At 42.0% G+C, this 23860-nt stretch overlaps 1 protein-coding gene across 2 annotated transcripts in view; it reads right to left on the bottom strand.

The window, feature by feature from the left end:
• The window catches only part of CCDC47 (coiled-coil domain containing 47), a 1413375-nt gene that overhangs the window by 527260 nt on the left and 862255 nt on the right, over positions 1-23860 (bottom strand). For both annotated transcript variants that reach the window (XM_044055193.1, XM_044055194.1), the window contains exon 9: positions 9174-9259. In XM_044055193.1, the coding sequence (XP_043911128.1) occupies positions 9174-9259 (86 nt within the window). The remainder of the gene's footprint in view (positions 1-9173; positions 9260-23860) is intronic.

The following is a 23860-nucleotide window of genomic DNA, read 5'->3' as shown; positions in this document are numbered from 1 at the left end:
ACGGACTCCCACGGCAGACAAGGTCTTACCCTCTTGTTCGCACCTGGTGAGCGTGTCTTTTACTTTGGTCCCAAACAAGGAGGAACCGTCGAAAGGGGCATCAGTAAAGAAAGACTTAAAGGCCTCCGCAAAGTGACACAGGCGTAGCCAGGCCTGCCTCCTTAGGGCCACTCCTGAATTGGCCGCCCTGCTCACTCCCTCGGCCGGGTACGAGATTAGTCGCATGGACGAGTTTGCAATAGAATTAATGGTGGAAAGCTGAGCGTTGACTGTTTGAGCCACCGTCTCAGGAACATTACCCCTGAGAGTATCTCCTACCTCCTTAAGGAGATCTCTTTGGAGCCGCGTGAAATGAGTCAAGTAATTCAGTGACCATAGGGTAAAGGTCGCTGAAGAAAGGGTACGCTTCCCGTAGCGGTCCATCATCCTGGACTCCTTGTTCGGGGGATGAACCGTAGAGGAAGATTCCGCAACTTCCTTCTGTGTGGCGGCTGCCACCACCATAGAATCTACTGGGGTTCCTTTTGTCAGAAATTCCTTCCCTTGGGGGGCAGACAAGAATTTGTTTGGCCGACGAGGGACAAACTCCACTGAGTCAGGGGTCTCCCACACCCTTCAACAAATTAAGTCTAGGAGCTCATCGAAGGGTGGAGATACCCAGGAGGCGGATGGCTGGGCGCCAAAAGCCTTAAGGAATACTGACTCCTCCTCGGAGGGGATTTTGGAAGGCCAGTCTCCCCTGTTTCAAAATCACCAGTATTAGGGAGAACGAAACATCCTCAGAGGAAGACCTGGGGGACCCCTCCGACTCCTTGAGGTCAGTATCTGAAGTGAGGGACTCGTCTTGGGAGTCTATATGCTTCCTCTTACAAGATTTCTTTCTGGGGTTTCCTCAGGCACAGAGTCTGAGGGTTCCTCAGAAAGAAGGGGACCGCTCATGGGGGTGTCCTTAGGCCTTTGCGCCCTGCTGTCCAATGATAGAGGAGTGTCAGAAGCTCTTGCCAGTGCAGTACGGGACGGGAGAACCGATCAGAGGGAGGTAGCTGAACCAGCCAGCGTGCTCCGCATTGCCTCGAAGGCGGGGCCCCCTGAGTCTGAGGACCGACCGCCCTCTAGGGCCATGACCAGGGCCGGAGTCCCTCCTGCCGACGTGCCCAGAGGAAGGCTCAGCACCGACTTGTGCTCTGAGTCATCCCCCTCGGCGCCGACAGAAGAGACTCGAGTCCCAGACCCTGTGGACGGAGCAGACAGGGCCGGAGCCGAAGTCGGTACCGAGAATGCCAGTTGAGGTATCGGAGCCGACACAGGAACATCCCTCGGAGCGGAAATCACCAGCTCCGAAGACAATGATGCGCTCGGAGGAGGAATAGCAGGTACCACTAACAGGGCTGGCTCCAGAACCAACTGGGTCGGAGCCGAGAAGAGTTTAGCCAACACTGGCGATTCCAGGAGCCGCTGCACCACCCTATCCACATCCAGATCTGAAAGCCTGGAGGATTTGGAGAAGCAGACCTCTTATCTGGAGAGACTTGTCTTAAACTTGGAGACCGGCTCCGAATTGGTTCCAAAATTATTAGAGCAGTCGAAGGTTCAGTCAAAACAGTGACTTCCTGCGGCTCTGAGATCGGTGGAGCCGAGGAAGCAAATTCCACAACCAAAATAATAGAGGACGGCTCCGAGACCAAAGATGGAGCCGGCGATCTCTTTTTGGACTTAGAAGCTTTAGACTTCGACTCGGAGCTGGGAGTCGAAGCTAGTTTTTCCTCGAAGGATGGTTTTAATAGACCCTTCAGTATCAACTTATTTTTCCTTTCTTGGAGCACCCGAGGACTTAAGGAGTGACAAAAACTGCAAGACTCCTGAAGGTGGATGGCTCCAAGACAATAAACACAGACGGAATGTCCGTCTGTAATAGACATTTTATATGCACATTTCGAACACTTTTTAAAGCCGGAAGGCTTATGTTCTTTTTGCTCTTTAGACATGATAGAAACTAAGCACAAAACTCCAACTTTCTCGTAACCGAGAAGAAAAGGCGGGAAGCGAGCGCCTACTATAACAGACAGTCACTGACTAGACACAACAATAAGAGACCTCTAATTAAAAACGGTCTCCACACAAGAGAGCACAACAAAGTCTGATGAACAATCACAAGGGAAGACTAGGTCCTCTAAATCAAACGGGCCTAGCCCGAGGAAAGAGATACCACAAAAAACACACAAGTACACACAAGAGAACCAGAAATGCCAACAATCGCTCTCACACAAAAACTAATCAAACATTAACAATATCAGATGATATCTCAAGAAATTTTCCAAGTAAAAAAGTTTTCAAAGGTACTTAGCCAAGCCAAGTCGAGACCACGTCCGAGCTCTACAAGTGGCAAACGAGATCTGGGGATGTGGAGCACGGTATTGTGGGATACCATCTTAGCCAGCCAATCAAAGACTTTCGAGCTAGTATATAGGCAGAGTCGGAGCCGACTGTCGGCTCCGAACCCACAGGTGAAGAATAATGGCGAGATAGGACTACATAACATCCAAAGGTTTCGCATCCAGGAAAAAAGTGGTAATCATCCCGCTCTACTCTTTCCTCATTAGACCAATCATCAAATATAACGCCCCATTTGGCATGTACCTGACCAGACATCTATAACAGCTGGAGAGGCCACAAAAGTACCTTACAAAAAGGATCCTAGGCCTTAAACATAGTTCCTACATGTCTACATGGACAGACTCAAGAAACTTCAGATGTTCTCAGTCTCTTATCGTCTACTTAGAGGTGATCTCTGCTTGACTTACAAAGCCATGTCTGACTCAGCCCTACTTGAAATGCTACACACAAAGAAATCTCACCCCCCCCCCCTGCGCCACACACTCCAGGGATCACAACCTCATTACCACAATTAACAGAATATCCTGGAGGGACAGGTTCATCTCCCAAAGACTGCCCATACTCTGGAATAGGCTTCCCATTCATGTCAAGCAGAGCACCTCTCGGAGACTCTTCAAAAGACATCTTGACGACTGGATGGGTAACAAAGTTCACTCCAGTTGCCCTACTGGATGTGGCACACTGTGAACTAACACAGGGTGGCATGGAGCCTGGGCAAGTTTTTAGGGGCTAGGCTTGTAAAGGCTCCAGGGCCATTAGCCTAGTACATACCTATGAACCTAGGCTCACTAGTGATTAGTATTCAAGTCCCAGATGTTACAGATTTTAAAAGTAAGATGGAAAAGTGATCAATACTCTGTATATTGCTGTGTATACTATGTAAAAGGGATGCTACAAAATACAAGATAACTCGAGCTTTAAGAGTCTGAGGGGAGGGCTTTCTGACATGATCTTTTGGTATCCAGTAAGATGAGGAAATGAGATGAAGCTAGGAAGAGCATCCAACGTCAAAGCAGTTCAAAAGCCACAAAATTTAAAAGCATAACAGGGATAGAGGAGGTGAATGGGAAAAAAATCAAATGCAGTCACAAAAGTAGTAGTCTTCAGCTAAATAAAAATGCAATTTGCCTGATGAAGTTTTCAGATATGTTTGCTGAAGAACAAAAGCACTTAACTATTTTATTAAATATCAAGTAAATCAACAACGGGACCAAAAACAGGACCAGAAACATCCACAGGAATGGATGTCAGAGATTGGTTCAACCAATCATTTCATATGTCTTCTATTTAAAAGCTGTGCTGTTTTGTGATTTTAACAATCTGATGAAGCCTTATGGTGAAAGCGCTAACTTTTAATTCTTTGGCCAATAAATTATTTATATTTTTTTACAACCGTTCTGAAGTTCGTCTTTGGAGATAGTGCTATTTGAAGCATTCGGTGATGACTGACATCTGTGAATGCTACTGACCGCGCTTTAGTTCCTGTGGATGTTTCTGGTCCTGTTTTTGGTCCCGTTGTTGATTTACTTGATTTTTAGAACCACAGGAGCTTTTACCCTTTGGTGGTACCTTTTTATCTTATTTTATTAAATATGTTTCCAGATTTACTGCACTTGGTTTTCTTTTCAAACTGACCCTAGCCAAAAACGTTTATTCAAACTGACCCTAGCCAAACACTTTAAGCTTTGAGATAAAACAAAATTTAAAATAAAACAAACTGTAATATAGTATGAGCAAAAATTGAAAAAAAATGACAGTATCCAAAGCTTAAATCAATCCAATGCAAAATCAAATGCAATCTGACAACAGCAACAGTCACACATTACTTCAGATAAATAATAATGCAGTCAATACTAACGCTATTAAGACTCCCATTTCTCAACTCGTCCCACTAATTAGCTAGACTGAATTCCTTCTCAGTCAGTGAATGGAAAAGGAATTGTTTTCCAGCTAACCTTAGACAAGGACTTTTAAACCTCCAAGAATAAAAAAAACTTTGAGGTAAAACAATATTTAAATTAAAATCAATGAATAAAATAAAAATGATAAAAGTATCCAAACCTTAAAGATCATGAGCAAACCAGCAAAATCAAAGCAGCCTATCTATTCTCAAATGCATTTCTTCACCAGTTGTTTACCTTGATTGCCTTTCGGTTATTTACATTTGCATTCTCAGTTTTCTTTTTAAGGAAGATCTCTTCCAAAAATGCCCCCAACACTACAGCCGTAACCGTAACATACTCTGCCTTCACAGACTACTCTGCAGGAAGTTCTGCTGCATTGATGATGTGTTGACACCACATCAGAGTCAGCAAAGTTCATTACCAAGTTAACAAGAGGTAGAAAGGCCTATACAGAGAAGATTTTCAGACTGAGGCAGTTTTGTCTAATTTTCAATTTTAAGGTTAGTAACATTTTGTTGGGTAATCCAGTTTTCAAACCCCCATGTACTCCGCATTTTTATGTGAAAACCATTGTAAAGTGTGTTTCTGTTTCACTGTCACACAAACACACCATATGTAGCACAAAGTCCGTAACTCTTAACTGGCTCAGATTTTGACTAATGTCACAGAATCTTGCCTTTTATCTGTCCATGATTTTTGTAGAACGCTCCTGATTTTGCCTCATAATTTTACTGTGTCCAGCCCTTGTAAAAGTTTTAATTTTCTAGCAAATCGTGGGGGATTACAGTTGGACACGAACAACAGATATCAAAAGTTTCACGGTTTATAGTTAATTTTGCCAGAAAATGCATGTTAATGTAAAACCTGTTCCATTAATAAATGGACAAACTGTACTCTGCCCATGTGCAGCATTAACATACATACATACATACTTGCAAAAAAAAAAAAAATAAAAAAACAAGAAAGGAAAGAGACCCAGCTTGCTAGTGCAGGAAAGATCCAACTTTGTATCATCAAATTGACAAGAGTGATGACGCAAAGACAGAAAGTAATGCCCTCGTAAGTTAACGCAGAACCAAAATTTGGGAGCAGAAAATAGTAAAATGAAACAGAATATCCAGTAAATTGGATTGGCAGTGCAGGAAGCCATTGTGTCACTCCAGAAGAAAGAGAAAGACTGCAAAACTATGAGCAAAAAATGGTTGCACATGATCTTTTAATGAATAAATCCAATCAAAAATGCTATCCAACAACAGCAGCAGTAACATAGTTGTTGTTATTGTCTTTCGGCTTTTCCCGGTTAGGGGTTGCCACAGCGGAACTCCGGTCCGCTAATGATTGGCAGTAGATTTTCACGGTGCCGAGTTGCCAGCTCGACACCCAACCTTCCCTGAAGGCACACCCATTCACGCATGTATTTCGGAACGCCACTCGACCCGTGGGGAGGACATGTAAACTCCACACAGAAGGCAATCCCCGCACACTAGCTGAGAATCAAATGGGAGAACCTCTTGCTGTGAGGCAACAACGTTACCGCAGCACCACCGCGTATTAACAGCAGTAACATAGTACTTCAGTTAAATAAAAATGCAGCTAAATGGTTTTCAGTAAAGTTTGTTTGTTTAGCCTTATTTCTGTGTAGTCTTACAGAACAAGTTGTCTTGGGTCTCTTTACACTCCTTTCTAAAAGTAAATAACATTTGAGTAAATATATTATTTCCCAAAACTGTTTCCTTATTGCTTTAAGACTATCAGATGGTTTAATAATTATCTATTCAAATTTGAGTTGCTCCTTTTCTTAACCTTTTAGGTCAGTCTTTCTATGTTTCCCTCCAGCTGCAAGTTCAAAATGCAACACAGATAATTCCCTTTTTACCTTCCTATCAGCTTGCTCGATTACTGAGCAAACCTACTTTCTTCCTCAAGCCCTCACCCCCAGTAAAGCCTGCAGCATTCCACAGACTGGTGCACCTTATGCAAAATGCTCTTTTTTTCCCCCAACATGCTTTCGCTTTGATGCAATTCACTGAATTCATTAATGAAGAAGAGAAAGAAAACAGAGGAGTTCCCCACCAAGAAGCTCTTTTCCATGTGTATTTTTGTTTTTATGACTAATCATCTCCTAATATCCACTGCAGAGAGTCACTCTCTTGCCAATTACATCTAAATGTTTGACAGGTTCCTAATTTACTCTGTTTATAGACTGATTTGGATCAAGTAACATTGCAGATTCTGGCCCAATTCCTTTCAATGTGTTGAATTCCCTTGTCGCTTTGTCACTTTCCTTATACTTCCCTCACTTTCTGTGTTAACAGCACTGCATTTTTCTGCAGTTAGAGCAATGCCTCTTATCTTCAGTTAGCTTCACCCTTTACAGCACCAAATGCCCGCATATCTCTTTCTGCTAACAAATCCAGGGCTAACTGACCCTCTAGATTTTATATGTAGGCACTTTAATAAATATTTCATATATGAGAAGCTCCCTTCCTCAATCAAGTATCTTCTAGTTGTAGTTTTCCCTAGCCAAGACAATTCCCAGCATTTGTCTTCATGCACAAATACTGACATAATTAATATTTAATTAACACAGTCTTCTGCAGCTCTAAATAAATATAACCCTCGTTATACTACAGACTCTTTGGGTCTGCTCAGATGACTTAAAAATGAATGAACACGGAGGCAATAAGGTTTATCTGTTAAATATTTTAAAATGCAAAATCTGTATTAAGGCAGTCACAACAAGAACTGACTGTATTATGCGCTGTATTGGGTTGCCATGGTCGCAACAACAATAGTTCAGTCTCATTATGCATCTTCTTCCAGTGTTCCACGCCCTGCTTACTGCTAGGTTCCATTAATTTTATTTTTGTGTACTCCATTTTTTCCTGCTGAAAAACTGTGAATAGTTTTATGGGAACTATAGTAGTCTTTTACTTAACTTTTGCAGGTCACTGGCATGAGGTTTGCCCCTTCATTTCTTAGTGCTATGTGTTCTTGGAGTTGCTGGAGATATTCTAATACACAGTCCACATCCCAGCATGTCTAATTTCTCGAGATGAAAAAATAAAATGTCCAGAAAACAGCAGGACCCAGTAATATGAATTTAATGTTCAGATGCTTGCATTTGTTAATGGCTGCATTTTTCAGTGATGTGTGACTGCATAATAGTCAGTTGTTCACATATACTCTGCTCTGATTAACTTTTAAGTTACTTCCCAGTATCCATTCTGCCAACATGAATGAAACTTGGCTAATACCAGCAGAGTTAGTTTTTTTAGCCCCTGTAGCTGGAATTTCTGTTCTTTTAGCTATCTTTATATTTAAATTACTTACAGGTGTCTGGGTCCATTTACTGATGGTTTCCTTCACAAACTGCGACAATTCCTTCCTTCTACTCTTCCTGGCACTGCTGTAAAGCATAAACTCTCATACCTTGAATGATCCTCCAGTTCACTTAGCTTCATCTTAATTTCTTCTGGAGAGGTCTCAAACTCACAGCATTCACTTTTCACCTCCAATGATGTTTTTTTGCAGTCATGTAATCTCACGAGATATCTCCTTTATTTCTTAACATCTTGTTATTAGATTTAATGTATTCATCAAGTGACACTACTTTTAAACATGTTTCGGTACGTCTGGTTGATTGTTTTCCTCCTTTGTAGGTTCTGTCTCTTCTTTGTTATGCTTGCACTCTGCTACTGCAGAGATGGTTGTGCCATGTGGTCTGGGTGGTCCAATTCTACCAGGACTGCGTATGCATGGTTCTTAATCCTTCCTCAGACTTCAATTTACTCTTCTTCCTTCTGGCACTTACAGGCTAACTCAGGTTACTTCTGGAGTTAACACTTTTTTTCTAGCATTTGTGAAGTTTTAACTCTGTCAGGAGAGTTTTTCCATGGTACTAACTAATTTGTCGCCATACTGGAAAGTCTGCTTGCTTCCCATATTTATAATTTTATTCAAGATAGGGCTCAAATGACTACAACAAGTCTGACACTCAATCTAAAAATAATTTTAAGACTGAAGTAACATTCGTGGAACTTTGTTCCTCTACTAATTCCATATAAGTGCAATAGAAAATGAAGTTAAGAACTTCATCCTGTCCCTATATATTTTTTACTATTTCAAAACTGACATATCTCTGAAATTTGAGTGTGTGGAATCTGATTAGGAAGAGACAGAGTGTGGATATTTGCTGAAGGCTATAGAGCTTCTTTCAAAAAGTGTTTTTGTGTTGTACACTTACTTTTGGTGTGTGTGTGTGTGTGTGTGTGTGTGTGTGTGTGTGTGTGTGTGTGTGTGTGTGTGTATGTATAAACAGTCCAACAGCCAGAAACCTTGTTTTTAAGTCCTAGCACCTTTTGTTCAGCTACAGTAGCCCTCTTTGAAGAAACATAACTAAATTTGTCAGAATAATTAAGATGACGGATATAACAGGAAACCAGAGGATGTGACAATGCAGTGGCTGAATCAAAATGAGTATGATGGTGAAGTCATTTTCAATGTCAACTTGACAATACATTGTGCTGACACCTGATAAAACTAAATAAAGATGCAGTGCACACACATTCCTACAGAAAATTCACCTGAGAAACATTCGCACGACAAATATGTTGCTTAAAGTTTTTTTCACCCAAGAAGATGACATTTTACACATGCTATCTACTGGTAAGCAACAGTGGAATAACTTATGAAGGCATGCCTTTGAAATGTGTAGACCATGTTTATTTGCATAAATTATTTATGCAAGGAACTGGAAACTGCCAATTTAGGAAACAAAGGTACAACCTTCATCATCTTCTATATCAAGACAGTCATTCTTGGATAGAACTGAGAAACAAAATTTAAGTCAGTATTTAAAACAAAGGTACTCACTCTTGCATAATTTTTGGACCGGAAAACTGGTCCGAAAAATGGATGGACTCGATTTTGTCTCCATGGTGTACAAGGTAATGCACCATCTGAGAAGAAAATGATCAAAGAAAATTAACTTGATTTAAAAACTGCATTTTTCTACAATGTTCACAATCTTATCTTGCAGCTTCTACATTTAGCTCCTATCTCCAAATTCACACAATAGTGGGTGCCGGTCCATTACCATGTGGCTTACCAGCAGGGTTGCCAGATTTCATATCAGCCAGGTAGGGATCACAAAAAAAAAGTGAAGAGCACAAAAAAAAAAAAAAAAAAAAAAAAAAAAAAAATTAAAGAACAGTAGATCTCGTGTTTAATGCGGACGGAACATTACAGTTCCGCATTCAACAGAAGTAGCTCCGTGTTTAGTGATTTTTGATTAGTCCGTATACTGGCATACGGACCAATCAAAAATCGCTAAACACGGAGCTACTTCTCTTTAATGCGGAACAGAAGAAGCTCCGTGTTTACCGATTTTTGATTGGCCTGTATGCCAGGTATACAGGCCAATCAAAAAAAAAAAAAAACACAAACAAAGCGGAGGCTGGCCGGGATTTAAACCGGCAGGGTGGGACTTGGGATCAGGCAGCTGATCTCGGGACAGTCCCGCCCAAATAGGGACGTCTGGCAACCCTGCTTACCAGTCACAACACAGGTAGGAAGCCTACAATCAGGAATCAGGGGTGGTTCTGCATTAGACTGTGTGTATCACCAGACTAAAATGGTAACATGTAAAAACAAAAGTACACAAACAATTACTTGGTCACTTGCCACAGCCTGAGACTCAATTCCTCTTGGTCTAAGAGACTTTGTAATTGAAATATGGTTTGCTTCTATTAAAACAACTTGCCCTACATCATCAAATGTGATGCCCCAAATTTAAGCAGGTTCTCCAATGAAGTACACAATACCACTTATGGGATAGCCTTTAAAATTTTCCCATTCATTAGGACTAGGAGTATGACTTCCCTTTAAAAAGGAACAGAGAACTACAAGTAAAGGTGACAGGCTACAGTATCTCAAAGTGCCCTACCTAATTTTTGTTATTTCAAGAGAGCTGCCAAACATTTAAATTGAAAGGTCATATGTAATGTAAATGGTTAGAAATATTAATGAGAACAGCAGAGTTGTGAATATCTACTCTAAGAGCGTTACTGCAAGAAATCATCAGATCGGGAATAATTCAAAGGCAGACATAATTCTTCTAGACAGAGCTGTTTAGCAGATGGACATTCTTAGCAGCATGTGGCCACAATCCTGCACAATGCCAATTAAAAGGCATCCTGGCTAACAATAAAAGTACACCACCTACCTCACTCTCTTCTTTGCTCAGGAGATGCAGAGAGGGCTAGTGCACCAACAAATGTTAACACAGCCTAAAAACATAATGGTAAAAACTACTCTAAAGTGCTGCATTAACAAAAATTACGTTATAGATTCTCTTGACTGACTGTTGAAAGATAAGAAGCAACACCATAATGAGAACACTGAAATCCCGTAACACTGCAAGTGGTAAACACTATAGCACCAAACCAAACACAGCTACAAACAGGATGGATTGCGGAAGTTTCTAGCAGCAATGATCCTACTAATCGACATCCAACTGTTATGGTTAGTCCCCAACCATGACTGTAGCATGTTCTTATAAAGACCATTACTGCCAAACGTCATTGTATGACTGAGAAAGTAATTGATTGTGTATGCTCACCTTACAAATATGGAGAATTGTCAGACACAGCAAATTCTACTTTACCTCTAGACTAGACATCTACTTTAGAATGTTTGGTAGATATATGAATGAATGTCCAGGTGGGAGCTTACTAATACTTTGTGCAAACATACTGCTGAAAAAAGGTGCAGTGCTATTTCTGAACTGGTGGAGTAACTCTAACACTCCCAAGTTAAAAATGCTGCAGTATTTGTTGTAGCAAAAGGAAGTGCAATTAGCCAACCACATGGAAATAAGCAACACAGTTTCCCTTTCATCAGAGTAACAGCTGATGAGCCTAAGACTACTTTGACTTTATAAATGTTAGTAAACTACATATATCCAGAAAATGCATAATCTTTTCCCTTATTTTCCCTGCTTTGGAAAAAAGATGGGTAATACACTGATCAGTTCATAAGTTCAGAGATCACCTTGGGCACGGAAGAGGAACTGTTCTCAAGAACATACTGCCCTTGTGGAAAACTGTACAATGTACTTTACAAATCAAAGCTCACAGTTCATAAATCCTGCTGACTGGGATGAAAACAACTAAGAAAATAGTTTACTGGGACAAGGGACTGAGATTTGCTGTGCTGATCCACTTTAAAGGAGGTAAACTAAACTTTCATAACAGAGTTTGCATTTCAATCAAAAGGCAATGAATTCAATAGGAAGCCTCAAACACAAAATTCCTTTCAAAAACTTCTTTGTTGCAGCTGTTAAGTGGTTACAGATGTCTGAGAAGGGGAAAAAAAACTGTTGAAACATATACTTTAACAGAAGGGTAGATCAGGACAGCATAAAGTTGAAAGGTATTGTAATATACAGGACAGTGAACTAGGAGCTGAATTGATAGTGCTCATCACAGGTAAGGGAATCTGAACAGGAAAAAAGTGACTGCGACAGTGATCAAATGGAGAGCCTCCAAGCTGGAAATGCAGAACTTCCTTTCCTACTACGTTAACAACTTGCAGTGGAAAGGCAGTACCAACAAGTATGTCACTGACTTCTGTGTTACAACATTAAAGCATGGTTGCCTTAGCCAGCAGGATGCTATCAGTCCAAGATCTGCATTTTGTTTTTTCCTTTCTTTCATTTTTTTACTTTTGGAATACAGAAGTTGGATGCCACATAGAACTGCCTGATGTTGATGTCTGAAAATAAGAAAGACTGGAACAAAATATACAAATATGATGGCAACTCAGATTAATACAGACAGCTCATTCTCAGATACCCCATCTTTTTATGTTGAGAAATGTGTTCTCTCCTCATGAGAAATTAACATTTGTCTGGTAAGTATGTACCAAGTATTCTGATGATTTAGGATGCACACCGTTTGATTAACTAAGGTCACAGTAACTATTTCTGCAGTCTGCAAACAGGAAAGGCAAAGCATGCTTATGTTTGTTTACAGTGTACTGGCCTCTTTTGGAAGCATCTATGTTTTAAAACTACTTAATTTCTCATTACATTTCACATCTTATAACTGCAGGTGATTTTGCAAAAAATGAAGTTAACAGTGTGTTGATTTGTTTTAGTTTCAGTGTTTGCTCAGTTTTTTCTATAACCCCACCCACAAAATGACATCATGGTAGATATCGGGCAGTGATCTATATCTATATAAATATATATATATATATATATATATATATATATATATATATATACACATATACACACATACATACATATACACACATGCAATGTATTGTGGGTAAACAATGACATACCTCTTTGGAGGAGGAGGTACATACACTGTAGTGTGACTACTACATAATCACTGTTAATTTTCAATGAGAGGTGTTTCACCTGCAATAAGTAGTTGACAAACTGACCTTCTAAGAAGTAGGCAACTCCTACTGATGCATTTAGCATGAAAATAAATCAATTTGTATACTAATTTAGGAAGATAGGCATTGTGGGTTTGGTAAACAAAAATAGCCAGCAGAAATAGTGGAATACAAATAAACTTTAATAAGACAAATATTCAGGTAGAAGGTAATATGCCCAACTACCTATCCAGACCGGTTTCGGCTGCAATAGCCTTCTTCAGTGAAAATAGTAAAGCATATAATATCCATACAAATACATAGATTTATATGTAATGACATAAAGGCAGTACATTGGTCAATTAGAATTGGTCATTAAGACCATGTGGGAATAAAGCCCCTAATTTGATGATCCATTTACGTTCCTTGAAATTAAGTAAATCATGCCAACCTGATTTATCTCTACATTTACCTACAATATAGTCAATAGCAGTAAAATGAAAAGAGGCAGAATTATGTTTACAAGCATGTTTAAACAGGGCATTATTGGCGCGCTTATTCCTAATATCACTAAAATGTTCCCCAATCCTAAGGCGAAAGGGCCTGGAGGTTTGTCCAACATAGAATGAGGAGCATGTACAGGTGGCTAGGTAAATAACCCACTCTGTACTACAACTGGCCCAAAAGTTGATATTGAAAATTTCAGATGTATTGCGACTGCTAAATTCCCTTGTATGTTGAACTTTATTGCAATAAGAGCAGTGGCCACATGGTATACAACCCAACATAGGGCCACCTCTCAATGTGTATTGAGTAGAAACAATGGAGTTGGGACCCACCCTCTTATAATGGCTAAACAGGGATCCCAATGTCCGACCTCTCCTAAAAGGGAAAGAGCATCTGTCCCTCAAGAAAGAATGTAATCTCTCCTCTGCCATCAAAATGTTCCAGTGTCTGTTAATAATATTCATGAACCCATGTGTATTATGTCCATAAGTGGTCACCAGACGAACCAGAGGATTAGATAAATCCTTATGTTTATCCTTGTAACGTAACAAGTCAGCTCTATTCTGATTTGAAGCCCAATAGCAAGCAGTGCCAACAGTACCTGGGGGGTAACCTCTCTCACGAAACCTACATATTAGATCATCTCTAGCAGTCTTAAAAGTATGTTGGCTTGAACAAATCCTTTTGGCTTTTAAGAATTGTGACTTAGGGATATTCTGGATGATATGTCGGGGGTGGAAGCTGGTAGCATGTAAGAGTGAATTATATTCAGGAAATTTTCTGTACACCTGAGTGGAAAGAGTGTCATCAGGATTCCTACTAACCTCAACATCAAGAAAAACAATCCTAGATTTGTGGTAATTTACTTTAAACTCAATTTCCCACACATTGTCATTGAGATGGCCAATAAATTCCTGAAGATAAATTTCATCCAACTTCCACACCACCCAACAATCATCCAGATATCGTCTCCAGATATCTAATTCATCCATGTATATATTATGGTTAGAGTCATAGATCATAACCTCCTCAATATAGGCCATAAAAAGGTCTGCATAAATGGGTGCAAAAGAGGCACCCATTGCTGTACCCTTGACCTGCCAAAAGCATTGGTCCTGGAAGTAGAATACGTTACTAGTAAGAACGTATTCAGCCAGGCACACTAAAAAAGTATTAAAGCCTGGTTGGTAAAAAACAGATCTCCCCAACCAATAGTCCAAAGCCTGCAAACCTGCCCAATGTGGGATATTTGTATATAGAGAGGTTACATCCAAGGTACATAGCAACCAATGGGGCTCCAACTGTGTGTCACAAATGATATCCAAAAACTGAGTAGTGTCCTGGATGCTAGCTCGTATCAGAGGTAGCAATGGTTTTAAATAGTAAGTAAGATATTCAGACAAGGGTTCAGTAATTGAACCACGCCCTGAAACAATTGGTCTTCCAGGAGGGCATCTAACATCCTTGTGTATTTTAGGTAAAAGATAAAAATATTGTTTACACGGACATGAAACCAACAATTGATGTCTATCTGACTCCGTGATGATACCCTCTTTCTGGGCTTGTATCAGGAATGAGTCAATTTTGGTTTGGAAGTGACTAGTTGGGTCCAATGGCATAACCATATAATATTTTTTATCCCCCAATTGTCTCATTGCTTCCTCATTATAATTGACCCTGTCCTGGATCACTACCACCCCGCCCTTGTCTGCTTGTACTATCACAATTTCTTTATTGTTCCTTAAGTTCCTCAATACACTGTGCTTCCTCTCTAGAAAGGTTGTTGTAAGATACCTGGAAATCTTTGAGGTTACAGTGTAAATCCTTCAGGACATTAGCATGAAAAGTGGATACCAGATGTGGCATAGGTGGAACAAAAGATGATTTTTTTAAATGTAAACCCTGGAACTGCCTCAACAGTGTCATCTTCAAAAAACAATTTCAAATTATGTAAACAACAAAAATTGACCACATCATGTGCTAAAGTGTATTCTGGAACAAAATTAAGCCCTTTGTTAAGAACTTTAATTTGTAAATCATTGAGGTGTATAGATGAAATATTGTGTACATTCATACTGTTTATTAATGTTCTATCATCAGTTTTAACAAACCTTCCAAACCCTCCATGGGTTTGATATTTTTTGTGTTTCTTCCCCCCTCGTCTGTATCTGAACCCAAAGGGTGTGACAAAGTCCTCCTTTTGGGATCGGGTGAGGCATCTGTGTGGTTTCCCTCCGCTTCAGTGTTGGAGGAAGTATCCTCCCCTGATGTGTAGCTCAATGATTCCGAGCTACGTTTCAAAATGCATTTGGGTCTTTTCCTCTTGGGGACCAAAGGTTTATTATTGGGAAGCTTAAAAGTAACATTCCTAGGCATATCAAATTGTTTGCCTCTTTTATAATCTCCTATATCCCTTTGAAACTTTTTCAATTTTTTACCCTTTAAGTAGCTTTGTTGTTAACTGGTTTACCTGGGAAGTGAACGATCCACAAGATTCAAATTTATTAGCCTCCACACAAGTGGTTTCTACCTCCTGAATACCTAGTTTGACCACCTTTTATAAAAATTGGCTAAAGCATCCACAAAACCCAAGGATGCTGATTGTTGGATCTGTGTCCAGTCATCCATTAATTGTTCATCAATATTACACACCAAAGGTTGTACTTTAACCCTTAAACCATGTGGTGTGATTTTTTAAATTGGTAAGCTTTGAACAGGCGTAAATGCCAAATGTGGTGTGATTTTTTAAATTGGTAAGCTTTGAACAGGCGTAAATGCCAAACATTGGTCTGAAGACCTTTTATACTTTTACCCAACTTAAAAAATAGCGATTCACATAATTTCTCTGGGTCTTGAATCAACCCCGAGGAATCATTGCCCGTATTTGATAAACCCAAACCAAAAATGGTCAGATCTTTCATATCAGATGCTAGGCCTTTTACAAGAGGCGTCAAGGCCATGTTGCAAAAAACAAATATAAACCTACACAAAAATGTTAATGAATGAAACAGTTCTGCTGACAGCAAAAATAAGGATAATATATATATATTTATCTTCTATCCAAAACCGCCCTATCAGACGGAAAGGGTGTCTATCAAACAACACGAAAATTGCTGCTCTATGTTCCTGTTACCTGGAACATGCAGTTAAATAGAATCAAAAATATATGGTCGATCATGTATAACGGTGAATATTAAATATAACCATAGACAAATCCAAAAAAGAAGAATCCGACAATGATAATATACAAAGATACAATAATCAGCCCTTGTGATCAACCCTGAAAGACACATAAAATTCACAATGCTGCGTATCAAACCACTCAAAAAACCACGTAATGTGGATCAAAATTGTCAACTCTTGTTTCAAAACTGTCCACCAAGACCAAAAATAAATAAATGGTATAGATACACATGTATTAATGATACAATAGCTAGCCCCTGTGGTCATAAAGACGTAATCCTCTTAATCAAATAACCACTCTGCTGCGTAACATTATAAAAAAGTAAGGGCCATACTAATTGGCCCAATTAAAACGGTTCAAAATATCCACTCAATATCATAACCACCTGCAAATTCCAAAAAAACATATATATCATGGACACAATTGCCATGTTGATGTAGAAACCCCCATGAAAATATATATTAGAATCCAATTATGGAGTCTACATAAGTTGCTGTAAGCAGAAATGCCGATATTCAAAAACCTTTACTGGAAGAAAAAATGTAATTATTATAATGCATATTGCCACCAGGTTGACCCCATAAGGCCATATAACAACACTGGTACCACCCCGAGGTTAAATACTAAAATACTAAGAAGTTAAAGGAGACTCGGCCCCCAAGGGAAGAGATGAACCAAATCACACACCACTACAGGATCACTAAAGGAATGAAAAGAACATCGTAATGAATGTTGGAAAACCAAAAATATCTATGGTTCAAACACTGATTAATAGGTATACTAAGATTATGTATTCACATAGTGCCCCTGAAATCACCAATGTGTTACCATAATACATATACCTTGGGTTATAAACCAAAGTTGAAGTAAATGGTAAATCCACACAGAAAGTTAAACAAATCATGTTATGCAAACAAGATGAGAACCCACTGTTAACCATACATGTGCAAACAGAACAAAAAATTCCGAAATGAACCGCTTGTTCCCTTAATGGCAGTAATGCAATACAGCCCATATCAACAGTACAATGAAAAAACACCTATGAAAAGTCCCTTTAGTACACTGGTATCCTGTACATTATATAAAAATCAAAAATGAATATAATAAATATAGTATTAAGGCCATCTAGGAATGAGTTACTAATAAGACATATAGTAACCCAAAACAAAATTTCAAACATAAAACTTGGCCACAACTATAAGCATGAGTCCCACCAAAAGAGAGAACCGTAACTGTAAACTTCGTAGACTCGACAGAAGCCTACTGTGTAACCATGAAAGAAAAAATAAGTGAAGAAGCACATAAACATCATACAATTCCCTCAATCCCTCTTTATAGAAGCAGTGATCGCAATATGTCCAAAAAGTCACATAAACAATCCAAAACTAGTTGAACAATAATCACAGCTTCGGATTTGACCATAAACCCCTAATCCAAAAAATGAAGAAGCGAGTTGATCAAAAAATGAAAGCACAAAGTCATCTGTAGTTGTTAGTCCATAAGTGAAAAAACACATAGATCTTCTTTCCTTTACACAATCCCGCCTCTTTCAAAAATGAGAACTTATGTACCTACCATAACGTTCCATGTTAGTTGTCTTCTTCTCGCCTTCTTTCTTGCTGAATGGGTTCGGAGCCGATCCTCGGCTCCGACTCGGCCAATACTAAAGCTCGAGAGCTATTTCCACCGGCTCGAGGCTCCCCTAATATCCCACAATGCTAGGCGGTAAATACCCAGATCTCGTTTGATAGCTGAAAAATAGCAGTGCTGGTCTCCCAGAGACAGAGAAAAAATGGGGAAATCCACCTCTATAGAAAGACTACCTGTAGAACTATCAAACAGGGGCAATAGAGGTGGATGACGCTATGAAAGACAAAAGATCCCAAGGATCCTCTCGGTCTGTCCAGGCTAGGGGGATGGAGGGTGGGACGCAAGAAAGAAGGCGAGAAGAACACAACTAACATGGACCGTTATGGTAGGTACATAATTTCTCAATGTTAAGTTGTCAATCTCGCCTTCATTCTTGCTGGATGGGACCGCGTCCCTAGCACCCTTATCCTGGGTGGCTCATCAGAACAGACTCTTGAGTACGGTGGAACCAAAGTTAGCCCGGTTTCTGGAGGCCATATCCAATTTATAATGTGAGATAAAGGTATGAGGAGAAGCCCATGTAGCTGCTTGACAGATGGAATCTATGGGCAGTCTCTGTCTTGAAATGCTACAGACGTAGCTAACGCTCTGGTTGAATGAGCTCTAGGTCGTGATGGTAGCTTTTGGTGTCTGAGATCATAAATGAAAGAAATTACAGAGGCCAGCCATCTCGAAAGAGACACTTTGGAAACTGGAAGGCCCACCTTGCCTTCTGCATAGGATAGAAAGAGCTGGTCAGACTTCCTAAACTGTTTAGTCCTATCCAAATAATAGCGAAGCTGGCGATGGACATCTAGGTAATGTAACTTTTGTTCTGTCTTGTTGGAATAATTAGGGAAGAAAACTGGAAGGTCGACTGTCTGATTCAGATTCGCCTCAGAAGAAACCTTCGGTAAAAAGGAAGGGTTGGTCCGACACCCTGTCTTTGTGGAAGACTAGGTATGGAGGACAACTGCAAAGAGCATGAAGTTCAGATACCCGTCTAGCAGATGTTATGGCTACTAGAAAAAGGGTTTTCCATGAAAGCAATTTCAGAGAGCAGGAAGCGGTCGGTTCAAAGGGGGGGGAGAATCAAGGAGGCTAGAACCAAATTTAAGTCCCACTGACGTGGGGGGTCTCTAATTGGGGGCTTGAGCAAAAAGATACCTTTTAGAAAGGCTTTGCAAAGTTTATGGGACATGATGCTGCAGTCTGAAAAGCCTACATGGAAATTAGATATAGCCGCCAATTGTACTCTAATAGTAGACGAAGAAGAACCTGAGTGAAAAAGTTTTGCCAGGAAGTCTAGTATGAACTGGATAGGTGCAGTGAAAGGGTCTATATTATTAGTTGCTGCCCAGAAGGAAAAACGTTTCCACTTGCTATTGTAAATTCTTCTTGTAGAAGATTTGTGGGAAGCTATAAGTATGTTACAGACCGAATGGGAAATTAAAGGAAGCCTGGCTAGGGTAGGAAGCGGAGCAACCAAGCTGTGAGGTTGAGAGATGGGAGGGAGTGGTGCAGCTGACCCGATTGATGGGTCAAAAGATCTGGCACTGGATCCAGATGCCAAGGCTGCTCCAACAGAAAACGGCGAAGGAACGGAAACCATATCTGACGAGGCCAGTAAGGGGCAATGAGGATCATGTCGACTCTCAAAGCGGTAGCTTTCTGAATTACTTGAGAGATCAGGGGAAAGGCATACAGAAGTCCCCGGGGCCAATCGTGGACTAGAGCGTCCCTGGCGGGTTGACCTGGTAGGGGAGAGAGGGTGAAGAAATCGTGACACTTGCTGTTTTGGGTAGTAGCAAAAAGATCGCAGCAAGGTCGGCCCCATTTCTGAAACATTTCTTCTAGCACTGACTGTTTGAGAGACCACTCGTGTGGTATGAGTATGGCCCTGCTCAACTTGTCTGCTATCACGTTGGATTTCCCGGGAATGTACGTTGCTATCAGAAACCGCTGAGATGAGATCGCCCACTGCCAAAGTCTGAGTGCCTCTTGACATAAGGGATAAGACTTGGTTCCGCCCTGTTTGTTGATGTACCACACTACAGACATATTGTCTGTCTGAATTGCAATAGTCCCGGTGGGAAGAGAGTGCTGAAGGGCTTGCAACGCTAAAAGTACTGCTCTCATCTCCAGAACATTTATGTGCAGATGGCTTTCGAAAGGTTGCCATGTGCCCTGGACTGTCCTGCCCTGACAATGCCCCCCCACCCGATCAGGGAGGCGTCCGTTGTCACCGTGGCAACCAGAGGGGGGGGGGGACAAATGATCTGCCCTGAAGAACTTGAGGGGAGGTCATCCACCAAGTTAGATGCTTCTTGCATTATTGGGTCAGCAGAACAGTGTGAGACATTGGGAGCTGTTGGAAGGACCACTGAGAAAACAGCATCCACTGGAGGATCCGCATGTGAAAGCGTGCTAGAGGCAGAAGTGTAATGGCAGCTGCCATGAGACCTAAGACCTTCAAGACAAACCTGGCTTTGATCCTGTCGCATTGAAGAAGATTGTGAACATGATTGCGGATATCTGATACTCTTTGCTCTGTTAGTTTCGCGGAAAGACGAATGGTGTCTAAGGTGGCGCCTATAAAAGTAACAGCCTGACAAGGCAACAAGGCAGATTTTTCGAAATTTATGGAAATGCCTAGAGTTTGACAAGTATGAATGGTGTAGTCTCTGGATACGAGAAGTTGATGCCTGGTGGTAGCAGTAAGGAGCCAGTCGTCCAGATATGGAAACACCTGGAATCCTTGACGTCTCAGATGAGCCGTGACCACTGCCATGCATTTGGTGAACACTCGGGGGGCTGTAGTGAGACCAAAGGGCAGGGCTCTGAACTGGTAGTGGCTGGCTCCCAGCCGGAAGCGGAGGAACCTTCTGGAGCGTCTCTGCATCTTGATATGATAGTACGCATCCTGAAGGTCTATTGAGCACATCCAATTGTCCTGACCGAAGAAGGGTAGAATGGACTGAAGCGTGACAATCCGGAATTTTGTTTTGTTTACAGACTTGTTTAGTCTGCTGAGATCCAATATTGGTCGCCAGTCCCCTGTCTTTTTTGGAACCAAAAAGAATTTGGAGTAGATTCCGGATCCTTGCTGGTCTGCCGGGACTGGCTGGATAGCTCTTTTTGATAGCAGCTTTGATATTTCTACCGCTGCTTGTTCCCTTAGACCGGGTGGAACGTCTGGAAGGGGCCCTTTCGGTTGGGATGGAATGTGGACAAAAGGAATGTTGTAACCCTCGGATATAATCGACTGTACCAATTTGTTTTGAGTGAGGGAAAGCCAGGCTTCTGGATACAGTGATAATCTTCCCCCGACTGCCTCCGAAGGTGGACAGCCGGCAGCTTCTCAGGGATGCTGAAAAGGTTTGTCAGAGAGAGTCTCTCTGCTACCTTGATTCTGCGGACCCCCCCTGCCCCTAGGGCGGCATCTATTATTGTTCCCCCCTCTGCCTCTAGAGGGGAACTGACTGCGTGCATCAGGCGAGACTCCCTGAGATTTGCGGAACCACATTCCCCCCCCCCTTTTGACCCTTGGGATATGGTCTGGAAGGGGTGGAAAATCGGACTCCCGCGGCAGAGAGAGTCTTGCCATCTTGTTCGCACCTAGTCAATGTGTCCTTCACCTGAGGTCCAAACAACACTGTACCATCAAAGGGGGAATTGGTGAAGGACGCCTTGAAAGGGTCTGCAAATTTACAAAGCCGCATCCAGGCATGACGTCATAAAGCTACACCTGTGCCAGCGGCCCTACTCGCCCCATCGCCCACATAAGAAAGAAGCCGCATGGAGGAGTTGACGATCGAATTCAGGGTTGCCAGCTGGGAGTTCATTTTGCCTCGAAACCCCTCAGTTGTTGGATCCTGCAAAGCATCACCCATTTCCTTGATCATATCTCTCTGAAGACGGGTGAAGTGACACAAGTAGTTCAGCGAACGCATGGCAAAGGTCGCTGAGGAGAACATCCGCTTACTGTACCTATCCATAGTCCTAGATTCCTTATTAGGAGGATGGATAGGTACTGAAGGATCAGCTAATTCCTTCTTAGTGGCTGTGGCCACCACCACAGCATCAACAGAGACGCCCTTGGATAAGAATTCTTTGTCCTTAGGAGCTGTAATAAACTTGGACGGTATTCGTGGGGTAGGTTCCACCGTATCAGGGGCTGTCCACGCCTTCCTTGCCACCACTTCCATGAAGGGGTCAAAGGGAGGAGATACCCAGGAGGTGGAAGGGTGAGAGCCAAAAGCCTCAAGGTAGACAGACTCGTCCTCTGAAGGGTTAAGGGTGGACCAGTTCCCCCTCTGTTTAAGGATCTCAAGGATGTCTGAAAAAGAGACATCCTCAGAGGAGGATCGTGGGGACCCTTCAGACTCATCCAAGTCGGTATCTGAGGTGACAGACTCGGGGGAATCAATATGCTTCCTCTTGCATTGTTTCTTCTGAGGGGGTTCCCCTGAAGGATCAGGAGAAGCCTCGGAAGAGGAGGATATTCCCAATGGGGAAACTTGAGATGTTGACTCTCTACGGTCTGAGACGAGAGGGTGGGTAGAGACCATCGCAGGCACTGTAGAGGGAGGAGCTGAGGGAGCCGACCGTGGAGCAGACATCGGGTCTAGCACGCTCCGCATGACCTCGAAGGCACCCCGATCAGGCGGGGCCGAAGATCCCCGTTCCGAAGAGACTAGGACTCCTCCCGGCACCAAAAGGGATGGCTCCGAGGCCGATGTCGGGGCCGAGCTCACCAGCGCCCAGGCTCCGAGAGGGAGAACGGGCTTGAACAAGGGTCCAATGCCACTCGCCCCCTTGGAGCAGACGAGGGAAGCCCGGCGCCCAGATCCCTCCAAGGAGGAGATCGGAGCCGACGACGGAGCCAAAAGTGGAAGTATCGGCTCTGACGCACCGACAGTCACGGCTCCGAGAAGCTCCGGCTCTGAACTCATGGGAATCGGAGGAGGAACTGAGAAAGGGATGGGCATAGCCACTGACCGTTGGGTAGGGCTATGCAGTATTTGGGCAAGTGCCTGGGACTTCAGAAGTCTGCTCACCACCCTCTCTAAATCATGGTCGGACAGTCTGGAGGACCGAGAGGAGTGGGACCTATGGCTCCTCTCTGATAATAGTGGAGATCCCGGAGCCAAATGGATAGAGCCAATGGATGGGGATCTAGACCTCTTTCTAGTAGGTGGCTCCGACAAAACTGTCGGAGCCGTCTGAGTCTCTGACTTATCGGCTCCAGCCGGAGCCGAGGTGACCATTTTAGTCTTAGAGACATCTACTCCAGAAGAAGTCGATGTTGAGGAAGTCTTGGAGCCACCAGCAGATGGCTTCGAAGCTGGAGCAGACGCTTTGGAATGCTTGGAAGGTTTTCCCTGACACAGTCTGGGTCAGGATCCTTCAGGCTTTAATAAGCCTCACAGTATTAATTTATTTTTGCGTTCCTGCAGGACTCTTGGACTGAAAGCGTGGCAGACAGAACAAGAGTCCTGCAGGTGCAAAGGTCCCAGGCAATATACACAAGAAGTGTGACCGTCTGTCAGAGACATTTTCTGACAGCACGAGTCACACTTCTTAAAGCCTGAGACCTTAGAGTCTTTAGACATCTCAAACAAAAAACTGTTAAACAGACACAAACACAGACACACCTGTTAAGAAAAAAGGGGAAAAAGATCCAACCACTCCCACAAGTATGACTAAGGGGAAGGAGGAGGGCCCGAAGGCCTAAAGAATAAAAGGGATAAACGGGAAAAACAATTAGGGGAACCCGAAGGAAACTAGGGATAGTTGACTAATAAACTATAAGGAAAACTATTCAATGAAAAAAAATAAGGGGTTTTGA

The sequence above is a fragment of the Protopterus annectens genome, chromosome 13.part0, assembly GCF_019279795.1.
Source record: "Protopterus annectens isolate FY-2018-M chromosome 13.part0, PAN1.0, whole genome shotgun sequence".
In the NCBI taxonomy this organism is placed as follows: Eukaryota; Metazoa; Chordata; order Ceratodontiformes; family Protopteridae; genus Protopterus; species Protopterus annectens.
This window is presented reverse-complemented; position numbering and strand designations above follow the sequence as displayed.